The 15,793-nt window shown below is 37.6% G+C and overlaps 1 protein-coding gene across 2 annotated transcripts; it reads left to right on the plus strand.

Moving 5' to 3' along the window:
- The first annotated feature begins 386 nt into the window (after positions 1–386).
- On the plus strand, positions 387–6,031 carry LOC117415045 (mRNA decay activator protein ZFP36L1-like). 2 transcript variants are annotated; one of them, XM_034024974.3, is made up of 3 exons: positions 387–881; positions 1,378–1,662; positions 3,437–6,031. In XM_034024974.3, exons 2-3 carry the CDS (start codon positions 1,609–1,611, stop codon positions 4,580–4,582), a joined length of 1,200 nt encoding a protein of 399 aa, XP_033880865.3. In that variant the 5' UTR covers positions 387–881; positions 1,378–1,608; the 3' UTR covers positions 4,583–6,031. The 2 variants fall into 2 exon arrangements, with proteins under 2 accessions (XP_033880865.3, XP_058882651.1); XM_059026668.1 differs by lacking the exon at positions 1,378–1,662 and having other exon boundaries at positions 389–881.
- Positions 6,032–15,793: the final 9,762 nt, after the last annotated feature.

The raw sequence follows: 15,793 nt of genomic DNA on the forward strand, positions 1-15,793 counted from the left end.
GTAAGCTCTAAGGTGTGGACACTTAATACAAACACTGGAACATTGATCAATGTACTGAAACTTACCAATGGTGGCAAGGCACACACTCATCTATTACTCATCTATATATCCAATAATAGTTCAGGCTTTTCAACTCACGTTTTACCTGTCTCAGAAGCAGGACTACGCTTACCAGAGTGCATTGGGTTGCGAGTTAAAAAGCCGGAACTATCCCAAACTGTCCCGCTGAACACGGAGCCATGTGGTCACCTACAATCATTTTAAAGTTGCAAATAAACATTAGAAGAAACAACTAGGCCTACTGTAAAAAAAAAAAAAAAAAAAAAAAAAAAAATTGAAATGCGCACGTAAGTTTAGTGTGTTATGATTTTAAACATTCAACGTCCGTGTTGTAATACTCGGGAAATTATTTTACGTCAGCCGTATACCCCCACCCACCCAAAAGCTGTCACGTTGTCTTTTGACAAATTAACGATGTGACAAAACAAAACGCACTGTTGCAAACAAAACGTTTCAAAGTGTGAAGAATCATACAGTCCTGAGACAATGCGCGTCACTTGCACGGTAGCTGAGAATGGCGAGAGCAACAACCAGACAAAAGATTTGCAACTATAGCCTACCAACCGCTGTTAGGAGGATTTTGCCCAGGGGGACTATTGATTGCAAAACAGGTGCAAATGGTAATCCGTAAATCGTGAGACGTAAATACGACCAGGACCTAGCTTTACCGAGTCAACGTTTTACCTTACACTTATCTATTTAAAAACAAACTTTAACCGCAGGCTAACAATTAACAAGCTTTAGTCTTTTTCCATGATGGCTAGATTTCAGGGGACCGCGGTAGTTTCCGCCTTTGCAAGCAAGTAGAGGGGACACTTAAGGTAAACGACTCGACCCCTTTGTTTTACAAAATAAAATCTTATATCGATAAAAAAGTATTTGTTTTATATATATATATATATATATATATATATATATATATATATATATATATATATATATATATTCAGATCAACTTTGAATGTTTATCCTGTTGTGAAGTAAGCGGTTCAGATTTAACTTTGAATATATTCATACACCATTTGTCATAGATTTATATAAAACATAAATACATTTAGGAAGTATTTCAGAGATAACATACGGATATCCGAGATTATAATTCTTAAATGCTGGTGTTAATCGTTGGTCTAAATGTGTATTTAACGACTAGTTTTGTGTTGAATTGTATCTACAGTTTGCGTACTGAGCTGCTTGCATGATAAACACAAACCATTACAATATAGTACAATACTTATACAAGAGCCTTGAGACTTTTTTTTTTTTTTTTTTAAACCAAACCAACACGTGCCCCTTGTTCTGTTTCGGTATTCTTTTTAGCTCCTTCTGCCAATGCGGAGCAGCAACGAGAGCTCGTAAAAGGCGTGGCGATGGAGCAGAGTACATGCTTAAATACACGTGTGCGTTGCTACACTGCAAGAAGTTTGTAGTGCTGCTTGCAAACTTGGAGCCACACACACACACTTGAGTTACATTACGCCCAAAAGAAATTGCATTGGTTGGGTGCAAAAAAAAAATAAAAATACAACCAACAACCGGGATTTGGCTAAAATGCCGTCTTACGTACTGACTCCCTTTCTTGAGCTGGATGAAGTTTTGTGCAAGGTAAGCGATTGGAGATATCGTTGAAGCAAAGTGATATATATATAATATAATTTTAATGGAACTCCTCAAAGTGTTTGCAAGGAAGTCACACATCGATGTTGTGTGATGTGCGTAGTAGTGGTTTTACGTTTTGGTTTTGTTTTTTGTATGCAGAGATTAGGTATCTCTGCTATTACAATTTGCATATCTTTTAAATGTTAGGTAATTGTTTGCTTTCGTTTTCAACGTGGTTAGTATACTTTTAGTACAAGTTGTCATTTAATGATTTATTTTTTTATTTTTTTTATATTCGGTCACGTTTGAGCGGGGCACGCAGGAATGTACCAACTGTACAGTGCATTAAACACGATGCTAGCACACTACCAGATAGGACCGGCGTTTGTACGTTTTATTCCTATTACCACAATTGCCAAAAACATATTTTTATACCGATTTAGATTTAATCAGCTAGTTAGTGGCATACGTAATCTAAAGTGATTTAAATTGAATTAGACATGTAAATTAGTTCAACTGGCTGCATTGCACGCATTATAAATTGTAGTGCATTATAGTATTTAGTTGCGACAATATCGGGATCGTGCAAGTAATAAAAATTAAAAGTGCAAATCTCGTGCAGCCAAAACTTTTTTTTTTTTTTTAAACATTTTAGGGATAATACACCTACCTTGTGTGTATGATTCATACCACGACTCTAACTTAAAAATGCAGTCTTAAATTGCTCATCATCCGAATTAAGTAAAACGCGCAGTATTGCATGTGTGGGAAAATCTGTAGAAAAAGCTTGAAACTTTTCTTATCAGCAAACTTGGGTAAATGTCTTTTGCAAAGCTGACTCGGGCAGCAAACGGATGGATGTTAATTTACGTCAATGAGTGTGGTGTAAACACAATTTTATCATTGGCGGTTTAAGTCTCGTTTTACAGATACAGGACAGCAGAAACAACGATTTTTTAGAACAAAGCTCGACATAAAACAGATATGTGGCGATGATTGCATTATGTTTTATAATGCAACACGCACTATGAACAGGTCTGTACTTAAGTCAATAAATCAAGGCAACTTTTGCAAAATGTCACGGCTGACTAAAATAATTCACAGTTGGGTACGGTATCTCACAGTATATGATAACAGGTTATGAAGAAAGGAAATGGATTCCCCATTAAATTAATGTCGTTTTCTGGTCATGTTGTGCACGCAGCACCGTTTGTTCTGATTCCACTGGAGACTATGGCTGACCATTTTAATAATGGGAGCTAAACTTCTCTATCCAATGTGGCATTGATGACAGGATGGATAACTAAGCTTTAAATGAACCAAAGACCCTACAGCTCTAGTCCACACCCCACCCCCTCTCTCATAACCGACTTCTGGTTTTGTTCCTCCTAAACTGAAAGGTCAAAGTGCAGAATTCTTAAAGGCTCCAGGGGGTTTACAGACTTTGTTCAGAATAATTACTATCCCCCACTTTAGTTTAGAAAATGTAAGGCAGTTACTAAAAGAGAACCCTTATGTGCCTTTTTTCTTTCTTTTTTTACTTGCCTAAATAGAGAATCTACTGTTTTCCTGTAACTAGACATACATTAATTGCATGTTAATAGGTTTGTAGAAACCAATGCAAATTACAGTTTTTGCTTTTAAACTAAATAGGTCTATTGTTTTAAAACACAGCATACATCCCTTGGAGCTGGTTGTAGTTTTGGAATGCACTGTAATACTAACGATTCTTTTTATGCCTCTCCCCCCCCCCCCCCCCCTCTTTTTTTTTTTTAAATAGAACTTTCTGAATCTTGACCTGAAAGATGCTCCAAGGCCAATGGTGCCGACAACAAAACTGGTGGGGTTCAAGAACAGCCAGTCTGTCTCCCCTCATACCTTGGGGGGCAATGCATTCAACACTGACCGTGATAGTCTAATAACTGATGTTGGATTGTGTCTCCAATCCAGCAAGTGGTCCCGGTTAACAGAACAGCCTCCACCACCAGGTTTGAGCAAGATTCCATTCTGGATGGACCGTTCCATTAGCATGATTGAAAGTGACTCTGGCAGCTTGGGGTGGGCAGCTTCTGACTCTAGCCTTACCAAGCAAGCGGTGGCTCCTGATCCAGCAGACACAGCGGTCGCCACCGCCACCACTCCCAGTTCATCCCGCTACAAGACGGAAATGTGCCGGACATTTGAAGAGAGCGGTAACTGCAAGTATGGTGCCAAGTGCCAGTTCGCACACGGTTACAATGAGATCCGAGGCCTCAACCGACACCCTAAATACAAGACTGAGTTTTGTCGCACGTTCCACACCATAGGTTTCTGCCCTTACGGCATCCGGTGCCACTTTGTCCACAACGCAGAAGAGGAGCTGCTGGACCGGCCTCCACAGCAACAGGCTCCCAAAAACCGAAGGCCTCCACTGCTGAGACAAAGCATTAGTTTTGCTGGTTTCCCCTCTGCGCCACACCCTAAGGCGACCTCTTTCCCTTTCTCCAGAGTGGCTTCCACCTCCCCTCCTCCTTCCACAGGCATCCCAGAACTCCTTTCCCCTCCCTTCCCGAAGACTGATTCTTTCCCCATCTTTATTGAACCAGGCCTGGAGCCTGGGCCTCAATTTCTACTTTCTTCCGACTCCAGCCGCTCCTTCTGCAGGCACGATTCTCCCACCTCTTCCTCTTTTGCAAAAGCTCCCACTACCTTCCCCTCTTCCTCCAGCGGAAGCCAGTCTCCCATCCAGCCTTTTCCAGCCAGCCTGGCTCTCCGATCAAGGAGCCTGTCTTCCAGCTCTCTCTCCGATCACGAAGGAGGTTACAGCAGCTCCGCCAGCAGTCTCAGCGGCTCCGAGTCGCCTGTATTCGAGGCTTTCGGACGACGACTGCCCATTTTCAGCCAGCTTTCTGTGCCAGATGACGTTTGTGCTTCATTTTTCTGTTAGGCACCGCCATTCCTTTGCGTATAGTATGTGAACTCCAGAGACTACCAATTGAAAACTATTTTGTTAAAACTGGCACTGTATACTGTTGTATACCTCCCCTTTTTTATGTATTTTTAGGCTACTTTCCACCCCTCTAGCGGCATTCCAGTCTTAATTTTTCTACTGTGTAGTAGGGGAAAAGCAATAAAATAGCCCTGCTTTGTGTTTTTTTTTTTTGGAGTTGTTGGGCATTTTTGCGTTACATTTTTGTGGGGTGAAGAGAGGTTTTTTTTGTTTGTTTGTTTTCTGCACCCCAAACACTTCAGAATATAGCTCTGAGGCGATAATGTTTTAATCATACTCCCTCCCAGTAACCTGGTGCATCGGTCAAAATTCAAACCAGCTGTGTTTTAAACTTTGGGAGAGCAGCTGTTTAATGCAGCCAAAGTTTTTAATGCCTGTTTTTATTGCTATTGGAATCTTCTTTTTCTTTTTAAAGACCTCTGACCTGAAGACTCACAAAGTTGCCCTTTATTCTTGACAGCTCTTAGCTTTTTTTGCAGTTTTAACCTTAGTGGTGGCAGATTGTGGGGGTCTTTTTAAAGTGATTCTAAAAAGGAGGAAAGAGGATGGTGGGGGATCGCATTTAATTTGGGTTGCTAATTGCAGATAGTTTTAAATGAGAAATTGGCTGGTAAATCAGGCCTCTTTTTTTTATATAAAAAAAAAACTATATATAGTATGTTTTAAGACTGCCACAAATGGCATCCGTGTTATATTTTAGTGGAGTCCTATTACATTATAAATATTAATGTATATGATTTACAGTTGTACTAGAAAGAAACAATGCCGTGTGTCTTAAGTAGGGCTATATCTTCTGGTTAAGTGTTCAGAGTTATGGATGACCCATATTAAAGGAGTGCCTGATTGCTTTTATTACTGTAGTTTGTATGATGAGTTTATCAGTTGGAGCCCTGACCACTTATCTACTTATGTCCTTTGAAAATCTGATGTTCAAATCAAATGAAAAAAGTGTTATGATTAAAATTTATATGATGTAGGGATGTCATTTAGTAACCGATGCTAAATTATTGTAAAGGAGATTAAATTGACCCCCCCCCCCCCCCCTACAAAGTGTTGTCTATAGAGTTTGGTTATAATTCTTTTTCTAAGTTTACGTGTGTGTTTATTAATGTTTAGTTCTGCAATACAATTGCTGGTTCACAAAATGTAAGCTACTTGGTTGTCAGAAATGTGTACTCTGTTCATAGTGTGACGGGGGGGGGGAAAAAAAAGCTTCAGTAACTTAATTTCTTTTTTGTTATCTTAATTTATTTTAATTTGTGTATTTATAGAAGACTTTCAGTTTTTATGTTTGGTTGATTTTTGTATTAAGTTAATATATTATTTGATGGGTTTTTCAATAGTTTTGTACTACAAATAAAAAATGTTGTGAAGTCAAACACTCTATGCTGTGTCTCTTTTTGGGAGGGGGATGTTACTGTAAACATCAACAATATGGTAACTATCGCATACACTCGTCTTTGTAACAAACACGTACAGCTGTTTTTTTTGTTTTTTGTTTTTTTTTTGTTTTTTTTAATAAAATGTATAACTGATTTTAGTTACAATAAGGTCAGAGGGAAACCTAAACCAGGCTAGTGGCATTTTTGGTATGGTATTCATCCTTATAAATACGATATATAAATATTTTATTTTTTTGCCTGTACACAAGGTTTAAATAATTACAAAAAAATATTTCTGGACATTTCAGACAAATGCTACGTTTGTATATTTTTCAAATATATATAGTAAATATGGACTGGAGAGGAGGCTAATAGTGGGAAACTATGGCCCCCAAAAACTAGTTACCAACAGTGGGGGAGGGGGGGGGGGCTATAATGCCCAGAGCCACAGGCTGAGGACATTGTCGCCTGGAGGTAACTATAGTTATTCCAGAGAATAACTATACTTGTGCTGTATTTGTTACTCAAACAAGTGGTATTTTGAATGTCATCCTTGCAAAGATTTTGAACTTAATAAAAAAATGTTATGTATTTGTCTTTCAGCTTATGTTGGCAAAACCATATTTTCATAAAGTAGCCCAGGTGGTACACCCTGCTTAATTATTTTAAACCATGCTTTACTTTTTTAATGCCTCACTAGGTTTTTGCTACACTTTGCCTTGAGGCACTGCGGCCAGGAGGGTGCGAGGGGAGGAGGGGGAGGGGGGGGGGGGGGGGGTTTTCTGTAGGTAAGACGAGATCACTAATCATCAGTCATCAGTGAAGAGAAGCCAAACGGGAGAAGAAAGTACTGTTTTCATTTTACAAAGTGGTTGTAATGGTTTGTAGGCTATGGCAATAGTTCACACTAAGTCTTGTTTTGACTAGATCTAGCATAAATGTTCAAGGGGAATTTATAACGTGACGTGGAACTTTTTTAGCCACGTATGAATAACATGTAATTGGTATGGATGGCTTCCAGTGTTATTGCAGACTCTTAGAGAACAAAATAATTCTGTAAGTTGTGTGAGCTTCCAATTGCTATGTCAGTGTCACAAATGTGCAGTTTTGAAAGAAACACATTTAACAAAATGGTCACTTTTATGATATCTGTTTCTATACTAGATTACAGAAGGTGAAATAACAGACTTTTTGAAAGCAGTTTCTTTAACCTTGGTGCAGTACCGGATATCCTTTTTGAAAATTGTGCTTCTTTCAAACCGCCGTATAGAGAGAATGGAAGGGCATGGCAAGTAACATTTGTAGAACTATTTCCTTAACAACTTCAGTAATCAACAAAACATTTCAATAACACATTCATTGCCAGTTCAAATGTTTCAAATCTCAATTTTCATAGGTGTATATATACCTAATACAAAGGAATACAGTTTAATCTACGAATAATCTTAACAAAAAAATAAGCAGTTTAAATAGCACACCTAAAGGGCTGTTTTATTTATCAATGAATCTGATTGTTAATTTGCTTTTGATTAAGTGTTTTCAATGCATTGATTAATAACATAACTATGGATAGTGAAACAGAGTCAGAGTCCTAGCAAAAATAGTTGAAAGATCCAGACGGTTTCAACATGAAAGAGTTTTGAGTTGTGGGGGGTGAGGGGTACTATTCAGATTCTAAGATAGTATTCAGATAGGAAAGGAGGAGAATGGAGGGGGGGGGGGGGCAAAAACAGATACTTGAAGTCTTTTCTCTGATTTGGAACAATAAAACTTGAAACCTGATAGACAGCAAAAGAATAACCTGCTTGCTCCTGTGTTTTTATTAGCTGATTCGTGATCCAACAGAAGGGTCTTAGCCCTGCAATGCTTTTGTTGTTTTTTGTATTTGTGGTGCCTGGATTAACAAGACCAGGTTTCAGATGTTTACTGCTGCAGCAGATAAAGAAACCGGTATTGTGTACATCACATAATCCTGTTTACTTCCTGTGTGGTTCCACTTGACATTTTGGAAACGGATTTGAAAGTATAATTGAAGGTTGCAGTAGAGTTGCATTCATCCTTAGTAAATATACAAATGAGATAAATAGGCACCTGTATCTAGGCATGTCACACTAGAGCTTTAACGCTTATCCAATTGTGATGACACTTGGTAAGGACTTTCCTCACCAAAGTTATTGAGGTCATCAATACGAACACATGCGACACACAAGAACCACTTTGTGATTGATAAAACTTAGTTACTACATCCGAGAGTATAGAAATCTGGCGATATTAAGGAGGTATATGTCCATTTGGGGAATGTAAACCATCTGGATAGTCAACAAAGCATGTCTTCTGATAAACATGTACTATATATATTTGTGTGTGTGTATAGCGCTACAGTACATTCTATTTAGAATATATTTAAACTTAGTAGTAATATTTTATTTGTAACTCTAGCGTAACGTTAACAAAGGATTAGAATATTCCAATATTTTACTATAACTTTGAGGCTCTGAACCCGTTATTAGCACTCTGTACAGTGGTGTAGTGAAGTGAAACTTGTTGCGGGTGTTTAAAAGAGCCCTGTTTTTTATTGTGACCAAATGTTGACCCGCTGTCTTAATGAATGCGACCATCTGCTCCGCTACCAAAGGGCTCCCTCGGAGAATGTGGCTGCCTTTTGTGCGCGCTCACTGAGGGATGTGAGAGATTCTCCGCGTCACAATGGGGAGCTGTTTGACAGCCCGGGTGAGTTTTAACTATGTAATCCACACAGTATCATCTGAGAAAGCAATTTTCTGAGATGTGGGGTATAGTAGTTTAATTAAAAAAACAGTAGTTTATTTTTTTCTTCTACATTTCGCTGTCTGAACTAAGCTTTTGAAAGGAGATAGGAATATGCAATATGACTTGGCAATAATTTTTTGTTGTCTTTTTTTATTTTGCACAGACGCTCGTAATGCTTTGAACAGTTGCAACAGAAAAGCCCCCGTCCTCAAAAATGTACCAGCTGTCCAAAGTTACGTAAGTGAAGAAACCGCAATTGTTTCCTTTGAGAACTTGTAAAATAGACTAGGCCTAATTGTATGGTGTAAAGTTAACTTTACCAAACTGATGTATAGCGACTTAAACGTATTGTTGTTGTTATAAGAATGACAGTGCTTCTTTTATTGAATAAAGGGGTCAGTCTATAGTTTTCCTCCATTAACCCATTAAGTGCCATTGCCCTCATTTGAGGACAGACTACTTTTGTAATTTTTTGGAGCATTTCTAACTGGCCTGTATAATATGATATTGTGATGACGTACTCTTATTTTTTTTTCAATGAAAATGTAACGTGGTACACAAAGCTACGTGTTTTGTGTCCCCCACAAGCACGTTAAATTATACATTAAAATATAATTCATTTGGGGCTTACATTCTTCCATAGTGTCCATTCTGTTGACAGCACAGCTACTTCCCAAACTTCCCCCACCTTGAAAGTGGCTATTAACGTTATGACAGCAGTACGAGGAGGTTATAAATCTCCAAAAGGTTTTATAAGCCAGGAAGAAAAACTGAAATAAAAAAAAGGAAATTGCGGTTTTATTATAGACATGACACTGCGTGGGTGCAGAGATGTTAACACGTGACTGCCAGTCACACGTTAGAATTGAGGTGCAAAAACGATATTCTAAACGGGGCGTTTGGTTTGGTTTGGAAGAGAAGTTTGCCCGTTGCGGTAAACTCTTTGATGACAGTCAAAGATGGATCTCAACTGCTGCAAGCCCAGATTTCTCAGAAGGACTGATTGAATTATAGCGGCTTTCCACCTCAAATCGAGTATCTCGAATGGTGTAATTAACAGTCGCTTCTTAGCCATTTGTGCGTGGCTATCAACACGCTAATTAAAATGTGCTTAAAATAGGACCAGGCAAGCACTTTTAATTAATAACGTTTTTGAATAAAAATCAGTACCCCCTCCCCTCTGTATTCCATTTGGAAATGTCACCAACAGAAAATTACATAACACTTTAATTTATATTTACAGTTCAGTGAACCTCATATTAGGCCTACTGTGATTAACAATAGGTTACACTACTACGGTTTCTACTCTTTTTCTGGTTTATAAAATAAATATAAATAAATAAATATATACATTCTAGCATAAATGTTAAATAATTATTTCAAAGGTTTTACACCAGTACTGTAGTATCGATAGCTTTTAAGACGATGACAGTAACATACTATTTATGTAAGGTAGCGATGTGTTTATTATTATTATTATTATTATTATTATTATTATTATTATTATTATTATTATTATTATTATTATTATTATTATTTATTATGTTGCAGAATATCACGTTTATTCACATATATATATATATATATATATATATATATATATATATATAACACAGTGAGATTGTGTTCATTTAAAGGATTGTTAAATGTTCTTTGTTTTAAACCAATGAACTGATTTTGTTCATGATGCTTAAACTGTATTTGGTTTTTGTGTTTCTTGACGTCTCCAGTTTCAGAAGAAAAAATAAATAAATCCACCAGATGGCAGTATTTGCTAAGCTTGGAAAACCTGTTACTGTAGAGATGATGTTCTTCTCGCTGGTCCCATTTCTGAATGAACAGTAAAAAGTAAGCTTAGAGCCCAGGCCTTCTTGCGAAACAGCTAATTTGGATATCATTCTGCAGAGTTCTGAACTGAAGCAGTGTTTTTGAACCTGTGATACGCGTACCAGTACTGGTCCGTGACAGACTTGCAAGTGGTGCATAGGGTATGATTCCACAACCATTAACTCCCTTTATCGCACTGTTGTAATATATCAATCCATTTGCACCACTGAATCAACAGAAATTATGACGAGAGGTATTTGTTGTGAACTTTCAAAGTTACTGATGGGGACCCAAAGCAGCCACTCTGTGTTGATTGTGGTGAACTTCTGTTGTCAACTAATTAGTTGATGTCGTCACATTTTCATTGAGAAAACCAGTTGTAATGGTGTAGGTCTTTTGTTTTACAACAGCCGTTTACATAGTGTGCATGCACATAGCTACAGACACATCTGGTGGTCCCTGCTGCAAACACTGGTACTTGAAATGAAAAGGTTGAAAACCACTGAAGCAGATGGTGCTGGCTGTAACTGCTATAAAGACACTGGGTGATTCAACCTACATTTACATGTTTTTGGGCAACTAGAACTGAAGAACAGCTTAGGAAGCCACATTTGAAAAAAATATATATCTATTTGTGTAATTGCAGTTAGAACCAATCAAAATGACTGCTTCGTAAAATGTAACAAAAAAAAAAGTGAATTTGAATCTGTTTTCTCTTTGCATACTACTGTACTAATACAATATTAATTAATTAAAAAAATATCAAATAATTATCCTTTTTAAAAATAAATAAGCAAATAAATAAAATAATGTGGAGAACATTAAGTAAGTGTGATTCCTCCTTTTGAATGAAATATTTCCTTGGCAGAGTTTGCAAATTCTGTTTTGACCTGCTTGGTAAAGAAATTCCACCTAATGCTTTGCTTGGATGTAATTGTTACGTATTCACAAGACAGAATTTAGTGATCAGGAATGGCACATTGTTACAATGAAACAGACGCACGCGTCCCACTAACTCTTGTGACTGCCATCAAAACCCAGCTGGCTGAATTTAGGGTAGCTATTGTAACAGTAAAGTAATAGCAGTGGTATACTACTGCATTCGTTTTAAAACTGAACATAACAGCCATGTTAACAACACCACCAACAACAACAACAGTGGAACATGGCTAATAAATGTCGCAAGTATTTGAACTGAGATGTATTATTATTATTACTATTATTATTATTATTGTTATTCTTTCGATTTTACCGTACTGGTTCCGGATTTTCTACCTGTGCCAACCTCTAGTTTAAATATTAATATTTTAATAGTAATATTCACCATATGTGACAGATGGTTGAATGGAAGGACATATTCAATGTTTATCAAATTACATTGTCAGCAGTGGCAACACAATGCATTTGATTAGTCATTTAGTAGAAGCTTTTAACCAAAGTGACTTAGAGACCTGAGGGAGAACTGTGCATTACAACTGCTGCTGCAGACTCATGCGTAGTCTCATCTAAGCTATTTCATGGTACGATATCAATGGACCTGATATTGTACCATGAAATAGCTTGGATCAGGGTCTCCAATCCAGGTCCTGGAGATCCACAATCCTGCAGGTTTTATAGGTGTCTTTATCAATGGCTAAAGATCTGGAACACAAGTTAATCATGACTAATTAAGCCAACAAGTAGTGCAATGAAGTGACTGAGCTCGGTTGAAATGAAAACCAGGAGACCCTCCAGGATTGGGATTAGAGACCCCTGGATTAGGGTGTATGAGTACCTTCGACATATAAAATGTGCGATACACAGCCTTGTCTCATTTCAGATACAACTGAGCTTCTAAATTCATAGCCATAGTTCCGCCTCTACTGTCTTGCCACTGAAGCCCTTGATACGTGTTGTTCTAAGATGCAATCTAATACAGTAAACAGCATGCTCGACGTACATATGCATATCTGTGTATGTATTTTAAGTGCTGCAGAGCTCTTTGCACGAAGGTGCCTTGCCCAATTCCTGTTTGCATTGTTGGCTGTTTCCTCCGCACCCCAGCATTGGCTCAAAGACTTCCTCTTTCAGTTTGGTCAAATGCTAATGTCCAGGGAGTCTTAAAGGTACATTAACCCAAAAAAATAAATTATTATAACCCTATTTAATCTAGCAGTCAACCTATTCTGATTAGTCCTGTTAATGCTGCCCTCCACTAATTTCCACAGCATTGGAATGAATATAACAGGAGTTAATGGGACAGGGCTGCTCATAATAACCTTTAAGTTACTAACATACTACAGCTAATCTCTGTATTCATCATAGATCTGATCTACAGATTCATATCACTTTGGGGAATAAAGCATACAATTAGAAGATTTCATGTATGCTGCACAGCACTGGATGTTTCCATCCAATTGTATAGTAGCACAATATAGCACACATAACAACAATGAGTTTTCTTGTATTTGTGAAACAGGAACATTTGTTATTTGTGTTTTAAGTGTTATTTTGCTAAGTTATTGGTAAACTCCTGATCAAGTCAAATGCTGGCACCTTATTTGCTCAATGATATTAAAAGGTATTTTTAGAGTCAAGTAACAACAAAACTATGTTTTAAATAACAGAAACAATTATATACATCAGTTTAATCATTTAACCCGACAGAACAACAAATCTACTATATTAATCCTAGGTGTCTTGTCTTGTTGTCTTGCAAAAGTAGGACATCTGTATGATATGATTTTCTACTTTTTGACAACTGGGCAGAAGGGCCCACATTTTGAATGAAATTCTTATGTATGTAAAATCCAGTCTATGACTCATACATGATAAAACCCAAGACTCTGCGCTACTTCACTGACAATAGTTGTTGTTTGTATGTGGGTTGGGGAAGTGGGTCTTTAAAATATATTTTACTACTTGACTAAACCACACATTTGAAAGCATGTCTATCTATATAGAGATATATACTGTACAAACTTTATGACAGGTACAGCATGTTCTTTCTCAGACTGCAGTTTCCATGGAAACAAAGTACCACAGCCCCCCCCCCCCCCCCCACGCATCATTTCCTGTCGCACCCGACAGACACAAAAGCTGCATTTCTATTTGACTTCCTCTTCTGACTTTCAAACCTCACAGAACACCCGCTGACTTCCTGTTAACCCGTTTCATTCAGACTGCCATTTCAGGAGGTTATGATCAAAGTAGGGTTTTAGGGGGAAGGTCAGGCAGCCTTTCTTTGAATGAAATGAGCTTACCATTAGCCAGTCGACATTAGTCCAAAATAAAAAACCACCTGAACATTTAGTATGTTAGTGATATCCCCCACTGCGGCTGTAGATTCAATGTTAGATCTATCAGTGGTCTAACAAGTGACGCATATCATCTGTTTTACTAACCACAGAACCGACACCCTTTTCTTGAGCAGAAAAATGCACCAGCTTTGCTACTAGAGCAGCATGCACTTTCCTTTAAACTGTCTAGCCACTTCATTAGGACCTTGGGCTACCTTTTGCATAGAATCAGCAAGGTCTCAAGGGATCCATTCAGTCATTCATGCCAGTGCCTATTCCCAGGTATAGCTGAGCTGGCCGGTCTGGGTGAGGTGTAGTTAAAGATGGCTGTCTGCTTTCTAAGTATTACAATGTGTTGCACATGTGCAGTGCAGTAGACTGAGCAGAAATGTGATTACAGAACAGTATTGTAATCACTGCAATATACTGTATTTAGAGATTTACTGCAAAACAGGCCTATTTGTTGTCTCAACACTTGCACTGTGTTGCTTATTTTTCCTGGTTATTGGGTAATTAACTCTGCTTATTGTCAATACTTGGTTATCTCGGTTTATATTTATTCTTCAGTCTCTTTTGAAGAGATATATTGAAAGGCTTTTACTGTATTTATACCTAAAGCCGTGTTTGTTGTGTTTTTGTTTTCATTTTCAACCAGGTACTGGTGCTTCAATATGGGAGCCCACAGCCTGCATTTTTACAAACGCACCAAGAATTCTTAGAAAACGTGTTGGGAAAGATATCATTACTGCTTTGACATAACAATGTCAACTGCTTTATGTGGGCTAGGACTTCATATATTGCATAGCTGTTCACCAATAACCTGCAGTTTCATGTCACTTCCTGTGCTGAAGGTCAATTCCATTGTGGTGCCCCCCACAAGAATGTGTTACCTTAAAACCTGTCCAGATTATCTTCATACCTCTGTTATCCAAACAGCCCCCTTAGTAACCTGTCTCATTGTGTGCTGTGCTCTTCTGCCCAGTTCAGTACTGTGTGTAATATATTTACAGGTAAAGGAATTCTTATAATTTGTACTGTTTGTTTTATTTTAACACTTTCCACAACATGTACAATGTCAATCATTAAGCAATATGGTTATATAACATGTAGAGATATCTGTTAATTGAACAGTCTTTTAATATTATTATTATTTTCTTAATACAGTTAGCAGTCGCATATCCGATCCTATACATGGGCAGCAGTGTGGAGTAGTGGTTAGGGCTCTGGACTCTTGACCGGAGGGTTGTGGGTTCAATCCCCAGTGGGGTACACTGCTGTTGTACCCTTGAGCAAGGTACTTTACCTAGATTGCTCCAGTAAAAACCCAACTGTATAAATGGGTAATTGTATGTAAAAATAATGTGATATCTGTATAATGTGAAATAATGTATAATGTGATATCTTGTAACAATTGTAAGTCGCCCTGGATAAGGGCGTCTGCTAAGAAATAAATAATAATAATAAATATACAGACTTCAGTGATAGTTAAAAGAGTGTGACACATATCTGATTATTTCATTTTGCCCAATTCCAAACCTTTGTCCTTTCTTTCAGGGAACACAAAAAACACAATGTTAAAAATACATAGCTGAAAGGACTGTGTTTTAAAATAAGTAGGCTTCCATTTAGATGTACTGTAGTTATAAGTACAGTACATACTTTAAAATCCGGTGCGTATTTTAGCAGTATGTACAATTCCCCGTTAACGACCCAACAGCAAAATCAAAATGTTACCCATGCACAGAACTGCGTAAAACGCAATATAGTACTCGATAAGGCCCTAATGTCACAGTTCACTTGCAAATGAAAATGCACAACAGCAACTAAAGATCACAGATTTATTTTTAAATACATCAAAGTATCTAAAACTGTTTAATGATTAAGTGTTTTAC

The sequence above is a fragment of the Acipenser ruthenus genome, chromosome 7, assembly GCF_902713425.1.
Source record: "Acipenser ruthenus chromosome 7, fAciRut3.2 maternal haplotype, whole genome shotgun sequence".
NCBI lineage: Eukaryota > Metazoa > Chordata > Actinopteri > Acipenseriformes > Acipenseridae > Acipenser > Acipenser ruthenus.